Here is a 21281-nt window from a genome sequence, read left to right on the forward strand (position 1 = left end):
AAACTTGCGATCACCAAAGAGGAGAGAAAAAGGAGAAGGGACAAATTAGGGGTACAGACTAACCGATACAAATTGTGAAGTGTTAGTCACTCAGTCAAATCTGACTCTTTGTGACCCCGCCAGGCTCCTCTGTCCACGGAGTTGTCCAGGCAACAATACTGGAGTGGGTTGCCATTTCCTTCTCCAGGGTATCTTCCTGAACCAGGGATCGAACTCAGGTCTCCTGCATTGGCAGGCAAATTCTCTACCGTATGAGCCACCAGATACATAAGCAACAAGGAAATGCTATATAACAGATGAATTATACCCATTATCTTATAATAACCTGTAATGGAATATAATCCGCAAAAATCATGAATCATGCTGAAAGTAACACAATATTGTAAATAACACACATATTGTAAATAGCACAATATTGTAAATCAAACTATCCTTCAATTAAAAATAAAAATCTAGAGAAGAGGATATAAAAAACAGATGAGTTTAACAGACTGTGAAAAATAACTTCAGAAAAAAACAGGTGGACTGAAAAATTATCCAGAGTGCAGTTCAGAAAGCCAAAACATTAGAAAATATGAAAGAGGTGAAGAGGCATGGAAAATGGAGAAGTCTAATAAATATACAATGGTAATTTTAGAAAGATTTACTAAAACAAGATACAAAAAACTCAAACCATAAAGTTTGATAAATTTGATACACAAAATTAAGAACGTCTATTCATCAAATTACACCAAAAAAAAAGAGAAAAATGACAAGCCACACACTGCCAACAAATATAATTGATAGAGAATAATGTATCTGTCAAGACAAGCTAGGTTACTCTGCACTAACAAACACCCAAATAACCAACTAAAACCAAAACAGACTTCTTTCCGATATGACAGATTGACAAAAACATTGCTTATTATAATCACTCAGGGATCAGGGAAGTCACAGGGCCATCCATATCTAACTTCAAAGGAGACAGAAAGAAACATTCTATTATGTGCCTCAAAACAAAGAGAAGCAAAAGACAGAGTAGGCCAAGTAACAGTTTGATAACTGTAATAGATAAGAAACTCTTTCAGAAAATAAAAAGACAAAAGTCACAAACAGAATGATAAGCAAAAGAAATGAACAGAAATTTAATAGAAGACAATGCTGAAATGAGCTATAAGCTCATTTAAACCTGTTGTAATTTTGATTTCAATTTATCTAATAATAAGCAATCTTGAGCATCTTTTCATGTGTTTATCAGCCATCTGTATGTCTTCTTTAGAGAAATGGCTGTTGAGGTCTTCTGCCCATTTTTTGATTGGGTTGTTTGTTTTTCTGATACTGAACTACATGAGCTGCTTATATATTTTGGAGATTAATCCTCTGTCAACTGCTTCATTTGCAATTATATCCTCCCATTCTGAGGGGTGCCTTTTTATCTTGTTTTTTGCCTTCCTTTGCTGCAATTTTTTATAAGAAGTAAAACTCTGTTTGCAAATGACATGATACTATACAGAGAAAACCCTAAAGATACTATCAGAAAATTACTAGAGCTAATCAGTAAATACAGTAAAGTCCCAGGATACAAAATCAGTACACAAAAATCCTTTGCATTCCTAGACACTAACAATAAAAAATCAGAAAGAGAAATTAAGGAAATCAATCCACTCACCACTGCAACAACCAAAAAAAGATACCTAGAAGAGTTGGACTATAAAGAAAGCTGAGCGCCGAAGAATGGATGCTTCTGAACTGTGGTGTTGAAGACTCTTAAGAGTCCCTTGGACAGCAAGGAGATCCTAAAGGAAATCCGTCCTGAATATTCACTGGAAAGACTGATGGTGAAGCTGAAGCTCCAATACTTTGGCCACCTGATACAAATAACTGACTCCTTGGAAAAGACCCTGATGCTGGGGAAGACTGAAAGCGGAAGAAGGGGACGACAGAGAATGAGATGGTTGGATGGCATCACCAACTCGATGGACATGAGTTTGAGTAAGCTCCAGGAACTGGTGATGGACAGGGAAGCCTGGAGTACTGCATTCCATAGGGTCGCAGAGAGTCAGACACAACTGAGTGACTGAACTGAACTGAGGAATAAACCTATCTATGGAGACAAAAGAGCTGTATACAGAAAACTATAAGACATGAATGAACAGGTAGAGAGACATACGATGTTCTTGGATTGGAAGAATCAATACTGTGAAAATGACTACTACCCAAACCAATCTACAGATTCAATGCAATCCCTATCAAATTACAATGGCATTTTTTCACAGAGCTAGAACAAAAATTTCCCAATTTGTATGGAAATGCAAAAGACCACAAACATCCAGAGCAACCTTGAGAAAGAAGAATCAAGTTGGTTTTCATGACTTCAGACTATACTACAAAGCTACAGTCATCAGGAGAGTATGGTACTGGCACAAAACAAAATACAGACCAATGGAACAAGATAGAAGGCCCAGAGATAAATTCACATACCTAGGGGCAACCTGTCTTTGACAAAGGAGGATATATTAAGAATATATTCTAAGATATATAATAAGAATATATTAAGACAATGGAAAAAACATAGTCTCTTCAATAAGTACTGCTGGGAAAACTGGACAACAATGTGTAAAAGAATTAAATTAGAACATTTCCTAACACTATACACAAAGATAAACTCAAAATGGATTAAAGACGTAAAGGTAAGACCAGAAACTATAAAACTGTTAGAGAGAAACATAAACAGAACACTCTTGGTCATAAATCACAACAAGATCCTCTATGACCCACCTCCTAAGGTAATGAAAATCATGGCTTCTTTAACTTGTCCCTCGAAGTACTAAGAATAGCTCAAGAGAATGAATTGAAATTCCAAGGAATTAGGGAGTACTTAACTAAAATCAGCTCTGTAAGGGCTCAAAAAAGTATGAAAGGTAGGTGTTTTAAGAGGCTGTGAGAATTTTGTATTTCACTCCACAAAAATAATGATGATGCCCCCCCTTGAAGCTTCATACAGATATAATTTGTCATTTCTCAAGCACATGATTAGGGGTTTTCTAAATCCATGTTGTGAAGCACTGGAGCTAGATTATTTATTATAAACTGGTGGAATTTATATGATTACTCATGGCATGTGAATCAAATATCTGTCCCAGGATAATCCTTAAGTAGAACCACTTCATACTAGTTATTATAATAATTATGACTAAGCCAACTCAGTTACATGAAACAGAGCTTGTAATGAACACCCATCTGCTTGCAAATGCAAACTGTTAAATTTTAGGAGTTTACTTTCATTCCCTGGCAAAGGTAAACAGTATTATTGAAAAAAATTTTTTTCTTAATTGTTATACAATTTTAGAGTTTAAAATCAAAATTAACAAAAACTTCCTGTTCTCTGGCTAATATACTGAAAAATTTTTGTAAGGACAGTTGATTCATACTCCTGAGTAACTTATGCCCTTTACCATCATAATTAAAATAATTTACAACTTATTGAGCAAAATGATTTTTTTTTTAAAGTAATGCATACAGGACTTAAGCACAACTAGAATGCAACATGGCACAGGGAATTATGGAGAGCCAAAACCAAATAAATCCAATCAAATCAATCATATATGAGCACAGAATCTCTTGGTAAATGCCACTTCCAGAACTTTGATGAAAGATACAAAACATCTAAAATATATTTCAAAAGCAAAAACTTTATCCACAATACATAAGTGTTTCAATATAAACACTTTGTTTAAAGGACTAAATATTTTCACTTACATTTGGTCTCAAGCCCCAAAGGGTTAAATTTCTCCTATAGCTTTCAAGATTACAAAACAGCCTCCTCTCTAGAGTAAGAAATAAAATGGCTGCAGAGTGTGATCTAAATTTTAATCTAAACAAGTATTAAATAAAGGAGAGGCTGGGGAGCGATTAAGAATGCAAAAACATATGTAAAGATTATAAAACTGAAATAACTGAACATAAGAGGCCTATTCTTAATATTTTTACTGTTTTCATTTTATTCTTAATTCAGAATAAAGAAAAAAATGTAAGAAAAAAAAATACTTACAAACCACAATTTCTGATTCAGTATTCAAGTACTGTAACTATTTCTGTTAATATTTAAAATACTAAAAAAAAAGCCTATTGAATGTATATTTTGTACTTTACCTGAAATAATTATGTAATATTAGTATTGCTTCTAATTTATTTACAGAGCAGCAAACTGAGAATTATTCCTGAAATATATATATAATACATTTTAATATGAAGAAAAATATTAAAAATCCCAACCCCAATAATCCACATTCATCAGCTGATGTTTGTATTTCTTTGCATTCATTATAGGCAGAGTCAATTAGTAAATACTAGCCATGGAAATAGAGGGTCTTCTGCCTTTACTAAGGGCTCAAAAGCCAAGAGAGAAGCACCAAGTATGTTCTTCCTTCAAGTATTAATATTCCTGATTTCACATATATTATCATTTCCAGCTTTTATTAACTCAATAATCTACTCAAGCAGCTCATTCTTTAGTTACAGAGTCCTTAAAAGTTTGTACAACTTTCAAAATGAAGTCTTAAGAGTAATTGACAGATCTCACCTCAGGAATTCATCTATGAACTGCAGATGGGGTCTGTGGATGAAAGACTCTTCACGTACCTGGAGTCCCTCTGTGTGTCTTTTTGACAAGTAATCCTGTGAGGTAATTGGTCTATCTGAACATGAGGGCATGTACTGAATTAAACAGATGCCATGATTTGTCACTTTTATACTTCATGGTGCCTGTGAATAAATAGCTGGTCTACCTCAACAACTTCTCAAGGTAACAACTGAATACCTAATATTTATATTCATGTGGAAATATAGTCTCAATATACTTTTTGTGTTTATTACTGAGAAATATATAGCTTGTGGACTTTTAAAAAAATCATGCCTTTTTCCCTAGAATTTTAAAAAACTTAAGCTATTTTTCAAAAGAGAATTAATCATAATCAGAAACTACTGATTTAATGTGGTTGAGTTTCACACTGAATTTTGGCATTGTATATATACTGGCTCATTTCTGTTTGACATAGCAAGAAATGCCAATAATTTTTTTTTCTTTTATTGGAAGGGGTATCTTTATAGGAGCCCACAGGTTGGTGTTGTCAGGTTTAGCAAATAAAAATATAGGATGCCTAGCAAAACCTGGATTTTAGACATACTTACAGTAAGAAATTATTTGTTACTTTTTTCAGAAATCCAGATTTCACTAGGTGCCCTGTATCTAGCCATACTACAGTAGGTGCCTTGATAAACCAATTTTTAGACTTTTTAGCCCAGCATAGTCTTGAAAAATTTTAAATAGGGGTTGTTATAAAATGAGCAGTCATAGAATTTCCAAGCTGTAAGAGTCTAAGGTAGGTTAGTTTTGATTTCTTCTTTGTATAATAAATGAATGCTTATTTCTATGTAAATATAAAAATATATTCTAGCCTTCTCTATATATGCATATTTATGCATACGTGTATGTGTGTATAAAATGTAGATAAAGGGCCAGAGGGCCAGAGTGACAAACTATGGTTGGAGGTTAATGATATGTAAAATAATTTTTTTGATATTCTGATATTCTGGATATTTCTTAATTTTGGCTACAGTAAGATAAAAATCCTTGACAGTATAATTTTTAAAATAAAAAGACCCTACCTGCTGAGAGACATGAGAGTGAGGTTTAACTAAGGAGTACGAAGGTGAAGGGTGAAGGTGAAGTCGCTCAGTCGTGTCCGACTCTTTGCGACACCGTGGACTGTAACCTACTAGGCTTCTCCGTCCATGGGATTCTCCAGGCAAGAATACTGGAGTGGATTGCCATTTCCTTCTCCACGGGATCTTCCCAACCCAGGGATCGAACTCGGGTCTCCCGCATTGGAGGCATATGAAGAGTAAGCAAAGAATCTCTATTATTTCAACTTTATCTTTCCATATTTTACCATTTTAGTCTGTTCTCTAGGGTATAAGGAGAAGGAAATGGCAACCCACTCCAGTACTCTTGCCTGGAGAATCCTGTGGACAGAGGAGCCTGGTGGGCTCCATGGGGTCGCACAGGGTCGGACATGACTGAAGCAACTTAGCATAGCATATTATGTGCCAGAATGTTTTATGAAATTTCCATGTATTAATTCATTTAATCCTCACAAAATCCCTATAAAGTAGGTACTATTGCTGTCTTCATTTTAGAGAGAAGGAAACTGAGGCACAGACAGGTTCAGTAATACACCCAAGGTAACGAACCAAGATGCAGCAAAAGAGCACCAAGAATTCAGGTGGTCTGACTCTTAAATATTCTTACCTCTGTCTCATCTGTGCCTTCCTCTGATGTATAGAAAATTATAAATAAGATTGTGTCTGTGGCCAGTGAATTTCTGCCTGGAAAAGTTCTCTTATATATTCTCTCATCATTTACTCATACTGATCCCTTTGACAAATTCTGACCATATCAAGTAAATCCTGGTTCCCAATCTCAGAGAATGGAGAAAGGTTTATGAACAAATACTAATCACTGTAAAAGTATATAACAGAAGCTTAAACTAAATTGCAAAGAAAGGGGGAAAGAGATTTTTTATGTGATCAAGGTGCAAAAAGGGAAAGCTGCACAGGTGAGGTGATGTCTGAAATGAGTCGTGCAGAAATTGTGGCAAGTTGCCAGACAGGGAAAGTAGAACACATCGAATGAAATAAGTCGATCTGCTAACACAGATTTCTATCATCAGTATATTCCATTAAAAGACAGATTATTTGTCAAAAATATAAATAATAGCATGATTTTAGAAAGAGAAAGGACATTAAAACAACAGTAGTCTCTGTAATAAAAGAACATATTTTACCATTAATCTTATGTAACAATTTACCTTATTTTTTATTTTGAAGCGTTTATTGGCTTCCCAATGGTAAAGAACGTGCCTGCCAATGCAGGACACATGGGCATGGCAACTGACTCCAGTATTCTTGCCTGGAGAATCCCATGGACAGAGGAGCCTGGCATGCTACAGTCCAAAGGGGTGCACAGAGTCAGACACAACTGAAGTGATTAAGCAAGCATTTGTTTAATTATTATCATACTGATTGATTTTAAAAAATCCCAGAAGTCGGGCAATAAAAAGATGACTTTTTCTCTGATGAAACAACAAAAAAATAAGAAAAATAAGGGGAAAGATTGACCAGAGAATATAGAGTTGAAAGTTACATCTTACATTCCTTATCTTGAACCACTGGACATTAGATTATGTCTACTTTTAAGTAAACAAAATACATACTAGATATAGACAATTTTATTTTGCTTAAAATTTTCAGAGTAATATACATAAAAGAGAAAAAAAAGACTAAAAAAATCCTTAAATTCAGGTCATAAGCATATTTCTTATCAAGGACTGGAAAGGCAAAAATGTACCTATACAATTAAAAATTTGTGTTGCGAATCAATCTCTTATACTTTCCCTAACACTAAGATTAATTTAGCTTATCTAACTTACTAAACTACTTACATAATTATTATTACATCATTTAAGGTAAGAAGAGAAATCAGGAAAGGCCACCTGGTCTTCATGGCAGGGCTGACATGGCATGGCTTCACTGCCAGACCAAACTAAAAACAACAAAAACATTTCAACAGTTGAAAATGTAACCTATGACACGCTTCACGGCCCAGATTCTACAGTGTTGATAAACCAAATGACAAGTCATGTTTCTAAGTGATAAAGTCTAAAGTGATAAAATCCTGAAAAGCTATTTACCAACAATAAAGAATGAAAGGTACCCCATTATTGTGGGTGTGGGCAGTACATGCATGCACACTACACAGACACCAGTGCTGGTAAAATGGGATGGAAAAGCTGAGAAAATTTTAGGTCATTTCTGTGAAAAGCAAGCCTAGACAGAAAAATCACAAACGACAATTTGAATGTATATAGTACGTGATCGTGACAATGTAACTTAAAGTTCACCTAATGTGTAATTTTGCTGATGGTCCTGATGACAGAAAATAACATGTCCAAGCAAGATTCATCTCTGGCAATTGTATTATGCAGTGCCACGATCTTATCTATGTAAACATTTGTAAGGAGACCATGCTGAAAACCTAGCTGGCAAACAACATCAAATCAGTCTATCTGGGCTTACTGGCTCACAGGACAAGAATCAAGGATGCTTACTTTGAACAGAATTATTAGGCCATCAGAAATGACAGGTCATAAAGAATGACTCTATTGGTACAATAAAATGTAAAATATGAGAACAGATATTCATAGCATGCATAGTAACATCCTATAGAAATTAAACTTTCTATTTAACCGATAACAAGTTTATCTATTTAGAAATTTCATTCAATAAAAATAAAAATGTAAAATTAAAGAGAGGCCTAAATATGGAAATTCGTAAATCTAAGAGGCAAGTTTATTAAATGACACGCTAACAACAATGATTTGGGTTTTAAAAACACATTCTTATCTGAGAACATCTTGCAAAATAAAAGCAAAGTTCATGAACATCTGCAGACAAAAAACATATCTAAATTAAGCCATGAAACAGTTAGTGGACCATAGTCAAAGCAAACAGATGTACATCTCTACAATATATGATGCCTACATTGCTATATTGGATTACAAGTTCATTAAACATCTGTGTCCAATTCCTCAAGGTACATTCTTTTTTTTTTTTTTTTTGGTTCTTTCTGGTTCAAAATACTTTTAAAAAGAAAAAAAAACACTATGCCATAGTTAAAATTTGAATTATTCTAATTTTTGCATCCCTACTGCTATATGTTAAAAAAAAAAAAAAAAGAAAGAATTCTAAAATGCTGGTTCAAGAAAACGTGGCTTTAAAAATCATTGTTTAAACAACTTGGGTTTAAGTAGGAATATCTGAAAAAATGTTGGCTGTATTTTAGGAAGCATACTTGCTTCTTGTTTAGTTACGTAATTAGAATTTTCCAGCATCCAGGCTCAGAAATTCTAGTATGTGTACCAAAGTTAGGAGAGAATCTAGAATATATTATAAATGATATTGCCAAGCCACAAAGATGACTCTATAACTGCTGTAAGTTACAGTGTCAAATGCTCCCTCTAACGTGTTTAACAAATCTACTAGACACCAACCTCACTGATGCATACAAGGAAAGGCTGACAGCAAGATAATGCAAACTCTAAAATTACACCTTTGTGCGGAGAAAAAGAAATTTCTTAGCCATCACATGCTGGACACAAGTATTTTTTTCGCTTTCTGAAGGGTTTCTGAAAGCATCTCGGTTGCAAAGAATGCACCCTTTTCATCTCAGGTTCCAGTGACTCTGTATTGCTTATGTGACTGCCTTCCTGATAGAGGCAGAGATCATTCCTGACCAAACCCCCAAAATAAAAAAGTACTGCAACAAGAGCCCAAGGTCAGGGTCACACAGTGGATGCTGGAATTATGAGAGGTTTGTCAGGTAGGAACTGGAGCCACAAAAGAAACAATTTCTGCCAGCAACACCACCAGAGGCAAAAAAAAAGAAAATGCCCTGGCGTCTCCTTTCATAAATCTCCCATTCAGTTCAGTTCAGTTACTCAGTCATGTCCGACTCCTTGTGACCCCATGAATCACAGCACGCCAGGCCTCCCTGTCCATCACCAACTCCCAGAGTTCACTCAGACTCACGTCCATCGAGTCCGTGATGCCATCCAGCCATCTCATCCTTGGTCGTCCCCTTCTCCTCCTGCCCCCAACCCTTCCCAGCATTAGAGTCTTTTCCAATGAGTCAACTCTTCGCATGAGGTGGCCAAAGTACTGGAGTTTCAGCTTTAGCATCATTCCCTCCAAAGAAATCCCAGGGCTGATCTCCTTCAGAATGGACTGGTTGGATCTCCTTGCAGTCCAAGGGACTCTCAAGAGTCTTCTCCAACACCACAGTTCAAAAGCATCAATTCTTCGGCGCTCAGCCTTCTTCACAGTCCAACTCTCACATCCATACATGACCACAGGAAAAACCATAGCCTTGACTAGACGGACCTTTGCTGGCAAATTAATATCTCTGCTTTTTAATAATGCTATCTAGGTTGGTCATAACTTTCCTTTCAAAGGAGCAAGTGTCTTTTAATTTCATGGCCGCAATCACCATCTGCAGTGATTTTGGAGCCCCCAAAAATAAAGTCTGACACTGTTTCCACTGTTTCCCCATCTATTTCCCATGAAGTGATGGGACCGGATGCCATGATCTTCGTTTTCTGAATGTTGAGCTTTAGGCCAACTTTTTCACTCTCCACTTTCACTTTCATCAAGAGGCTTTTTAGTTCCTCTTCACTTGCTGCCATAAGGGTAGTGTCATCTGCATATCTGAGGTTATTGATATTTCTCCCATTAGATTTCCCAAGCCCAAATGAAGTTGGCTGTCACAGGAGCCAAGGAAAAGCCACCTGCAGTGTTAGCCCTTCTCCATCAGACAGCAGAAAACAGAAGGGTGTAAAATGAGTCTTTGGGAAACAAGCCCAAGACCAGCACAGCTTTCAATAAAGCTCACATCATAATCGTGACAATCTGATAAATTCACTCAACCTAGCCAGGTTTTTGTTATTATACCAACCACGGGGTCACTAAGAGTCAGACACGACTGAGCGACTTCACTTTTCACTTTCCTGCATTGGAGAAGGAAATGGCAACCCACTCCAGTGTTCTTGCCTGGAGAATCCCAGGGATGGGGGAGCCTGGTGAGCTGCCATCTATGGGGTCACACAGAGTCAGACACGACTGAAGCGACTTAGCAGCAGCAGCAGCAACTGGCTCTAAGATTTCAATTTCATATTAATACTTCTCTTGAGAGTCCCTTGGACTGCAAGATCAAACCAGTCCAACCTAAAGGAAATCAGTCCTGAATATTCATTGCAAGGACTGATGATGAAGCTGAAACTCATATACTTTGGCCACCTGATGTGAAGAGCAGACTCACTGGGAAAGACTCTGACACTGGGAAAGACTGAGGGCAGGAGGAGAAGGGGAGGACAGAGGATAAGATGGTTGGATGGTATCACCAACTCAATGGGGGTATGAGTTTGAGCAAACTCCCGCAGACAGTGAAGGATGGAAGCCTGGTGTGCTACAGTCCATGGGGCTGCAAAAAGTCAGACATGACTGAGCGACTGAATGACAATTAATACTTCTAGACAGTGTTTCAAGTTTCAAAATCAAAGTTCCTGAAACATCAATATCCAGAAGGATAATTCTGCTAGCCTGGTCAAGAACTATCAGCTGGTTAACTGAGGTGACAGGAAGTTATAGTAAGGTCTTTTTTTAGTTTGCTTACAGTGTAATTTGGGGTAATTTAAAAGATGCATTTCCCAAGAAAAATAAAATGATCCTTAGAGAAATAAAGACTGCATTAGAGTCCTTAGTACAAACACTTAGTACAAACTACTTAAGCTGCTGTCAGGCAGATGCCTCAAATGCACTTTTCCAAAGCACCTTTCTGTAGTCTTTAAAGAGGTGTTAGGTTTCAGTTAGATGTAACTAAATTCATTCCTTCTCACTCAATTTTTAAGGGAAATCAGAGTACTGATACACATTACTTGGTTAAGAAGAACAAGGGTATTATGATCAAGAATTGTTAGAAGACAACCTTAGCATGAAAAAACTCAACATACTGTTTCAGATGCAAAAGAGAAACTGCCAATGACAGTGACTGTCACAGGCTCTGAACTGAAATCACAACATTCAATCTAAAAGCACCCTAATTCTAGCTATTTTGCTAGAATTGTTATTCAAAATTTATAGATAATTATAAAGCAAAACTCAATCTTTTCAAGAAGTTTTGATAAATTCACTTAATTAAAACACAGGTATCAAATACAGTTTCTTTAAAAAAAAAACAACCTTAATACTTTCCAAATAGTTATCCAGAACTACTATATACTTGTCTTAATAGAAGTTGCATATCAACAGGTCAAATCAGTTGACAAATACCATTAATTTTAACTTTATAAACACTTTAAATACTCTGACCTGGATTTGTGGTTTCAAAAGCAAACTATAAAGCTATATAATAATATACCTTTATTTCATTATTTTAATAATGCCAATAAATACTATTTTATGTGGTATAGGTGGAAAAGGAAATGGCAACCCACTCCAGTATTCTTGCCTGGAGAATCCCATGGACGGAGGAGCCTGGTGGGCTATAGTCCACAAGGTCGCAAAGAGTCGGACACAGATGAGCGACTTCACTTCAATAACTCACGGAGAAGGCAATGGCACCCCACTCCAGTACTCTTGCCTGGAAAATTTCATGGACGGAGGAGCCTGGTAGGCTGCAGTCCATGGGGTCGCTAGGAGTCACAACTGAGTGACTTCACTTTCACTTTCACTTTATGTGGTATAGGACACATGACCAAAGAGATCAGAAAGATAGGCTATTCAATATGACAACAACAGTAGCAACACCACATTATTTTGACATGAATAGTCTTAGTAAATCCTTAAAGAATCCTTGTAGGCTTTTAAGCAAACATAGTTAGGTCTCAACAAATCTAGAAAGTAGTATTATGACTTTAAAATTTAAAAAGATAATATATTATCTTCTTAAAGATTACAAATTGCCAGTAAATAAGTGCCACTGCAGAATAAACTACCATAAAAACACTGTAGCTGTTTTTAAAATAATGCTACCATTCTGCCATTTATCAAATATAATAAAATACAGAATGCTTGCTACTTTATTCATTGCCTTTAAAAAAAATTAATGAAAGTAGTTTTGTGTGCAAACACTTACCATCCATTCAGATATAATAACATCCACTTTTTCTACAGGAAGACGAACTTCTTCAATTTTTCCTTTAATTAGTGTAATAGTATCTTCAAGTTTATTTAATCTGAAAAATGCCATAATGGACAAATTAAAACAAATTCTGAAAACTAGTCAAACTACAAAAATTCTTGGCAACTGTTCTTATTACTTTATAGAACTCAAAGTATGTTTGTTCAAAGCTTTCTTATTCCCCAGCATTACAATCGCTCTTTGGTCACTTCATGAATCCCCAAGAATGTTTGTCGTTAATAACACAATACAGCTGAACCAGTGTTTAAAAGTACAGCATGAAAAGAAACTCAAATGCTATTAAGAATACATATCAATAAAGTTAAAAATAAAACTTTTTTAAAAGGAGAGGTGGAAACAGACCAGACAACAAAAGTATATTTTAAAGGGAAGTAGTTTGCCATAGCAGAGAGAGTTAGGGCCAGAACCTTTACTCTGAATTCCAGGTCCTCTAGCACTTGTCAGCTAAGTAATTTTCAACAAATCATGTAACATCTCATTGAGCCTGAAATCATGTATAAAACAGAAATAGATACCTTCCCAAACTATTAACACTTCTACTAACAGTCTATTATGAGGATGAGATATTTGTGAAAGCTATGTACACATCCTCTAGCACTACATAACAGCAAGGCATTACCATGAATAACAATATATTGCATGTTACATAAACTTGAAACTTTCCTCCAATCATAAATTATTTAACTTTGTCCAACAGCATTCATTAGACACTTTTATATCCCTGGTGACAAGATTAGCACGTATTTTTCATCCCCTCCCTTTGCAATTTCAAATAAATAACACAGATAATTTCAAAAAGCTAAAATTAAGCTACTAAGTTTGTATCTAGTTAAATAAATTTACAGTCTTCAAAGGCTGTATATCTGAACTACAAAACATTTTTTTCTGCGAACAATGGAGGGATTCTCCTCCTGTAAATTTCATTTAAGTATTATATACATATACATAAAATTAAATGCATTTTTAAGGGTAAATTTTTTTGAACTTAAAAAAAAAAAGAGAGACCTGAGCGGCCACATCATCATACAGATTATTATTTTATGTAGAATATTACAATTTTCTCAAAAAGATTCATCACTGCCCTTTCCCACAAAACCCTACTATCCACAGGTAACTACTGATTTCTTTCTTTTACTACATATTATGATTTGTATTTTGTAGAGTTTTATATAAACAGATCATATTGAATGTACTCCTTTGTGTCTGGCTTCTTTCAATAAGCATACTTTTTAGATTCATGCCTATTTTTCTGTATATTTGAAGTTCAATCCCTAGTTATTGTTGAGTAGTATCCCACTGTATGAATAAAACACTTTTTGTCTATCCACACATCTGACAATGGATTTCTGGATTTCCACTTTTGGACTACAATGAATAAAGCTGCTATAAACATGTATGTACAAGAAGTACTCAGTTAAATGGAAGTGATAGAACTTTTTAAGAAATTGCCAGTTTGTTTTACAAAGTTCATATATGATTTTACATTCTTACAAGCAACATGTGAGCATTTCTATTGTTTCACATCCTTGTAAACTTAGTATAGTATCTTTTTAATATTAACTGTGTGGTAAGATCTCATTATGGTTAAAAATTGAACTTTCCTAATGCAAGTCTTTTTTCCATATGCTTACTAGTCATAATCCCCTATTATCTTTTGCTCAAACATTTTAACCATTTAAAAAACTGGGTCAGTTGTATTCTTATTTTTGAATTTTAAAAGTTCTTTACATTTCTGGATAAAAACTCTGGAAGAAAATAGTGAATATTTTCTTCCAACCTGTGGCTTTTATTTCTGTAGTAATATGTTTTAAAAGCTAAAGTTTTTAATTTCAATAAAGACCAATTTATCTTTTGCTTTTCATATCCAAGAAATCTTTGCCTACATCAAGTATTTTGACCTATGGTTTCTTCTAAATTTTTTGTTTCCATTTTGAGTTAATTTTTCCAATATATCATCATGATCTTTTTTCCCATATATAAATATATAATGAAAAAACTTTGTTAGAAAAACTATCATGAGTGATAGCTGCAACTCTACTGAGAAAAAGTTTCACCAACCCATGGAGTTACTTCAGAATCATTGTCAGAAACCAGCTAAGCACAGATGTGTAAGCTTATCTCTGGACTTTCAATTCTGCCCCAAGATTTAGATGCACGTCCTTGCGCTAATACAACACTTTGTTGATTCTTATACTTTTAAGTCACAAAGTCTGACTGTATCTATCCTTTAATTTCATTCTTCTTTTAAAATTCTTTTGGATATTCTAGGCCATTTGTGTTTCCATGTGAATTTTAGGATCAGCTCATGGTATCATTCTGCATTTTTTAGTGTGTTTATACTTTGAACATAAACATATTTTGCTAAATTTACCCGTAAACGTTTAATGATTTTGATTGCATTGTAACGGTATGTACTTTTTAAGTTTCAACTTCTAGTTGTTTATGGATAATAACAGAAGCATAATTGATTTTCATATTTTGACCCTGAATCCCACTGACTGTTGTAAAGGTTTTAGCTTTAGCACAGTTTTAGTGGCTATTTTATAGATTTCTTAGGATTCTACGTGTACTTGATCATGTCACTTGGGAGTAACGAGTCTTAGTTCTTTCAAATCTATTGTATTTACTGCCATTTATTGCCTTCCTTTAAACCTATTTATGGCACTTGTTAGATCCCCCGAGACAACGCTGAATAGAATTGGTAAGAGTGGACATTCCTTGTTTTATTTTCAGTTATAAGGTGACAGCATTCATTTACTGTTACTTAAGATACATTTTCTGATGGTCCAGTGGTTAAGAATCCATCTGCCAATACAGTAACATGGCTTTGATCCCTGGTTCGGGAAGATTCCACATGTTGCAGAGCATCTAAACCCATGTGTCATAACTACTGAAGTCACCCTACCTAGAGACTATAAGCTGCAACTTCTGGGCTTGCATGCTGCAACTACGGAAACCTGTGCACCTAGAGCTTGTCCTTTGCAACAAGAGAAGTCACTTCAATGAGAAGCCCATGCACCACAAGGAAGAGTAGCCCCTGCTTGCCACAACCAGGGGAAGGCTGTGTATAGCAACAATGACCCAGTGCAGGCAAAAATAAATATTTAAAATATCCTCAAAAAAAAAAAAAATCAGAAAACATTTCTACTGAGTTATTAATAAGTTTTGTAGGGAATGGTTCAAATCCTGGTGATCATGAGCATCTTCACAGGCTTTTTCTTTGCAGATTATCACTGTAGAAAATGTTGCAAGATACTGGAGAAATACATAGCAAGGAAATACTGACCAATGTCAGAGGGTACACTGGGGAAGAAGCTGTTAAAATAGTTCATGCACAGCACCTACTGGGGGACATTCATTTCATGGATGAATTTTCCATTAAATGTGACTTACCGTCCTAGCATTGTCTGAAAAGTTGTTAGAAATATTAGCAATACACTTTTATATGCTTTAATTTTCACTGTCTTGTTTTGTGTTTTTCACAGAAATACAACAAATTTTTACATACTATGTTTTCATACTATGAACAATTATATGCCAACAAACTGAACAACCTAGAAGAAATGGACAAGTTTCTAGAAATATATGCCTACCAAAACTAAATCAAGAAGAAATAGATAATTTGAAGAGACCAACCACTAGAAGTGAAATAGAATCTGCAAGAATAATAATAATAAATTCCCTGCAAACAAAAGTCCAGGAACAGATGGCTTCACTGAGGAACTCTACCAAACACACAAAAAAGAATTTACATTGATCCATCTCAAACTCTTCCAAAGACTAAAGTGGAGGGAGCACTCCCAAAGTCATTCTAGGAAGTGATCAACACAGTGATATCAAAATCAAAGATAATACCTAATATATATATATATATATATATAATTAGAGGCCAGAATACCTAATATATACATATTTTGGTCTCTAATATCTTTGATGAATTCATCAAAGAAGCCAATATCTTTAATGAATACAGATGCAAAAATTTTCAACAAAGTATTAGTAAACTAAATCCAAAAACACATAAAAAAGATTATATGCCATGATCAAGCTGGATTCATCCCAGGGTCAAATGGATATTTCAACACACTCAAATCAGTCAATGTGATACACCACATCAACAAAAGACAAGACAAAACCACATGATCATCTCAACAGATGGAGAAAAAGCATCTGAAAAAAATTCAACATAACTTCACAATAAAAACTCTTATCAATGTGGTGACAGAGAGAACATATTTCAAATAATAAAAGCCATTTATGAGAAAGCTACAGCCAACATATACTCAATGGTGGAAAAGTTGAAAGCCTTCCAACTGACTACAGGAAGAAAAGAATGTCCACTCTCATTGCTTCTGTTTAGCATAGTATTAGAAATCCTAGCCACAGCGATGAAACAAGAAATAAAAGGTATCCAAATTAGAAGGGAAGAGGTAAAACTGTCATGATATACAGATGATATGATACTTAACTCTAAAGCCTTCACACAAAAACTACTAGAACTGAAAAACAAATTCAGCAAGGTAGCAGGAGATTAATATACAAAAACCAATCGCATTTCTTTACACTGAAATAGGAAAAAAAAAAAAACTCTTGAAACTGCATCAAAAAAATAAAAATACTGAGGAATAAACTTGATCAAGGTGACAGACTTACACACTGTGAACTATAAAACACTGATAAAGGAAACTGAAGACAATTTAAAAAAATGGAAGGATATCCCATGCTCTTGGACTGGAAGAACTAATATTGTTAAATGGTCATACTACCCAAAGCAAGCCGAAGATTTAATGTGATCTCTATCAAACTACCCATGACATTTTTCAAAGAACTAGACAAATAATTCTAAAATTTATATGGAATCACAAAAGGATCAGAATTGCCAAAGAAATCCTGAGGAAAAAGAACAAAGCTGGAGTTCCTGAAGTTCAGACTATGCTATAAAGCTACAGCCATCAAAACTACATAGTATTGGCACAAAAACAGACATGGGTCAATGGAACCAAAGAGTCCCAAAATAAACCACATACCTACAGTCAATGAATCTCTGACATAAGAGGCAAGAATATACAATAGAGAAAAGATAGTCTCTTCAGCAAGTGGTGGTGGGAAAGGCGAATAACAATATATAAATCAATGAAGTCAGAACACTCCCTCACAGCATATATAAAAATGAACTCAAAATGGCTTAAAGACTCAAAGACACGACACCATAAAATTCCTAGGAGAAAACATAGGCAAAACAATCTCTGACATACATCATAACAATGTTTTCTTAGGTTAATCTTCCAAGGAAACAGAAATAGAAGCAAAAATAAACAAATGGGACCTAATCAAACTTATAACCTTTTGCACAGCAAAGGAAACTATAAATAAAACAGAAAGATCACCTACAGAAAGGGAGAAATATTCACAAATGATGCAGCAGACAAGGGCTTAATTTCCAGAATAGACAAATGCAAAAAAGTAAAATGGCTGTCTGGGGAGGCCTTACAAATAGCTGTGAAAAGAAGAGAACCGAAAAGCAAAGGAGAAAAGGAAAGATATAAGCGTCTGAATGCAGAGTTCCAAAGAATAGCAAGAAGAGATAAGAAAGCCTTCAGTGATCAATGCAAAGAAATAGAGGAAAACAACAGAATGGGAAAGACTAGAGATCTCTTCAAGAAAATTAGAGATATCAAGGGAACATTTCATGCAAAGATGGGCTCGATCAAGGACAGAAATGGTATGGACCTAACAGAAGCAGAAGATATTAACAAGAGATGGCAAGAATACAAAGAAGAACTGTACAAAAAGGATCTTCACGACCCGGATAATCACAATGGTGTGATCACTCATCTAGAGACAGACATCTTGGAATGCAAAGTCAAGTGGGCCTTAGAAAGCATCACTACGAACAAAGCTACTGGAGGTGATGGAATTCCAGTTGAGCTATTTCAAATCCTGAAAGATGATGCTGTGAAAGTGCTGCACTCAATATACCAGCAAATTTGGCCACAGGACTGGAAAAGGTCAATTTTCATTCCAATCCCAAAGAAAGGCAATGCCAAAGTATGCTCAAACTACCGCACAATTGCACTCATTTCACACACTAGTAAAGTAATGCTTAAAATTCTCCAAGCTAGGCTTTAGCAATACGTGAACTGTGAACTTCCAGATGTTCAAGCTGATTTTAGAAAAGGCAGAGGAACCAGAGATCAAATTGCCAACATCCACTGGATCATGGAAAAAGCAAGAGAGTTCCAGAAAAACATCTATTTCTGCTTTATTGACTATGCCAAAGCCTTTGACTGTGTAGATCACAATAAACTGTGGAAAATTCTGAAAGAGATGGGAATACCAGACCACGTGACCTGCCTCTTGAGAAACCTGTATGCAGGTCAGGAAGCAACAGTTAGAACTGGACATGGAACAACAGACTGGTTCTGAATAGGAAAAGGAGTACATCAAGGCTGTATATTGTCACCCTGCTTATTTAACTTCTATGCAGAGTACATCATGAGAAACGCTGGACTGGAAGAAACACAAGCTGGAATCAAGACTGCCGGGAGAAATATCAATAACCTCAGATATGCAGATGATACCACCCTTATGGCAGCAAGTGAAGAGGAACTAAAAAGCCTCTTGATAAAAGTGAAAGAGGAGAGTGAAAAAGTTGGCTTAAAGCTCAACATTCAGAAAACGAAGATCATGGCATCCAGTCCCATCACTCCATGGGAAATAGATGGGGAAACAGTGGAAACAGTGTCAGACTTTATTCTGGGGGGCTCCAAAATCACTGCAGATGGTGACTGCAGCCATGAAATTAAAAGACGCTTGCTCCTTTGAAAGGAAAGTTATGACCAACCTAGATAGCATATTCAAAAGCAGAGACATTACTTTGCCGACTAAGGTCTGTCTAGTCAAGGCTATGGTTTTTCCTGTGGTCATGTATGGATGTGAGAGTTGGACTGTGAAGAAGGCTGAGCATCGAAGAATTGATACTTCTGAACTGTGGTATTGGAGAAGACTCTTGAGAGTCCCTTGGACTGCAAGGAGATCCAACCAGTCCATTCTGAAGGAGATCAGCCCTGGGATTTCTTTGGAGGGAATGATGCTAAAGCTCAAACTCCAGTACTTTGGCCACCTCATGCGAAGAGTTGACTCACTGAAAAAGACTTTGATACTGGGAGGGATTGGGGGCAGGAGGAGAAGGGGATGACAGAGGATGAGATAGCTGGATGACATCACTGACTCAATGGACACAAGTCTGAGTAAACTCCGGAAGCTGGTGGACAGGGAGACCTGGCGTGCTGTGATTCATGGGGTCATAAAGTGTCGGACACGACTGAGCGACTGAACTGAACTGAACAAAAAGCTCATTCAATGACAAAAAAAAAAAAAAATCAATCAAAAAATAGGCAGAAGACCTAAATAGGCACTTCTCCAAAGAGATACAGATGGTCAACAGGCACATGAGAAGATGCTCATTATCACTACTAATTATTAGAGAAACGTAAATCAAAACTATAATATTATCCTACCTCTGTGATCCGAATGACCACCATTAAAAAGTCTCCAATTAACAAATGCTGAAGAGGATGGGGAGAAATGGGAACCCTCCTACGCTGCTGGTGGGAATGTGAACTGGTGCAGCCACTTCGGAAAACCTTACGGAGGTTCCTTAAAAAATTAAAAATAGAACTACCATCTGATCCAGTAATTCCACTCTTAGGTAAATATCCAAAAAAACAAACATTAATTTAAAAAGATACATTCACCATCACGTTCACAGCAGCACTATATACAAAAGCCAGGACATGGAAGCTACCCAAGTGCCCATCAACAGATCACTGGATTAATAAGATATGGCAGGGACTTTCCTCATGGTCCAGTGATTAAGAATCTGCCTTGTAATGCAGGCTCGATCCCTGGTCAGGGAACTAAGATCTCACATGCCGCCGAGCAACTAAGTCTATGTGCCACGACAACTGGGCCCTCACACTGTGGAGCCCGTGTGCCACAAGTGCTGAAGGTCGAGCGCTCTGCAGTCTAAGCGCGGCAACTATTGAGCCCTCATGCCACAACCAGAGAGTCTCTGCACTACAACAAAAGATCCCACGTGCTGCAACTGAGTCCAGGGGCAGCCAAATAAATAATTTTTTTTAAGATCTCACACACACAGAGATATACACAATGAAATATTACCCAGCCGTTAAAATATGAAACATGGATGGACCTAGAGCATATCACGCTTAGTGAAATAAGTCAGAGAAAGATACTGTATGACATTCATATGTGGAATCTATAAAGTAACAGAAATGAATGTATACACACAACAGAAACAGATTCACATAAATAGAATTCGACTTATGGTTACCAAAGGGGAAAGGTGGCATGAGGAGAGGGCAGGAATAAATTAGGAGTTTGGGATTAGCAGATACAAACTGCTATATATAAAATAGATACAAACAAGGTCCTACTGAATAGCACAGAGAACTATATTCAATAG

The 21281-nt window shown here is 36.0% G+C and overlaps 1 protein-coding gene across 2 annotated transcripts in view; it reads right to left on the reverse strand.

Annotated features, from left to right (window-relative positions):
- The window catches only part of PRMT3 (protein arginine methyltransferase 3), a 137911-nt gene that overhangs the window by 79293 nt on the left and 37337 nt on the right, over positions 1–21281 (reverse strand). For both annotated transcript variants that reach the window (XM_040255664.1, XM_040255665.1), the window contains one exon: positions 12728–12827. In XM_040255664.1, coding sequence (XP_040111598.1) covers positions 12728–12827 — 100 coding nt within the window. The remainder of the gene's footprint in view (positions 1–12727; positions 12828–21281) is intronic.

The sequence above is a fragment of the Oryx dammah genome, unplaced genomic scaffold, assembly GCF_014754425.2.
Source record: "Oryx dammah isolate SB20612 unplaced genomic scaffold, SCBI_Odam_1.1 HiC_scaffold_15, whole genome shotgun sequence".
NCBI lineage: Eukaryota > Metazoa > Chordata > Mammalia > Artiodactyla > Bovidae > Oryx > Oryx dammah.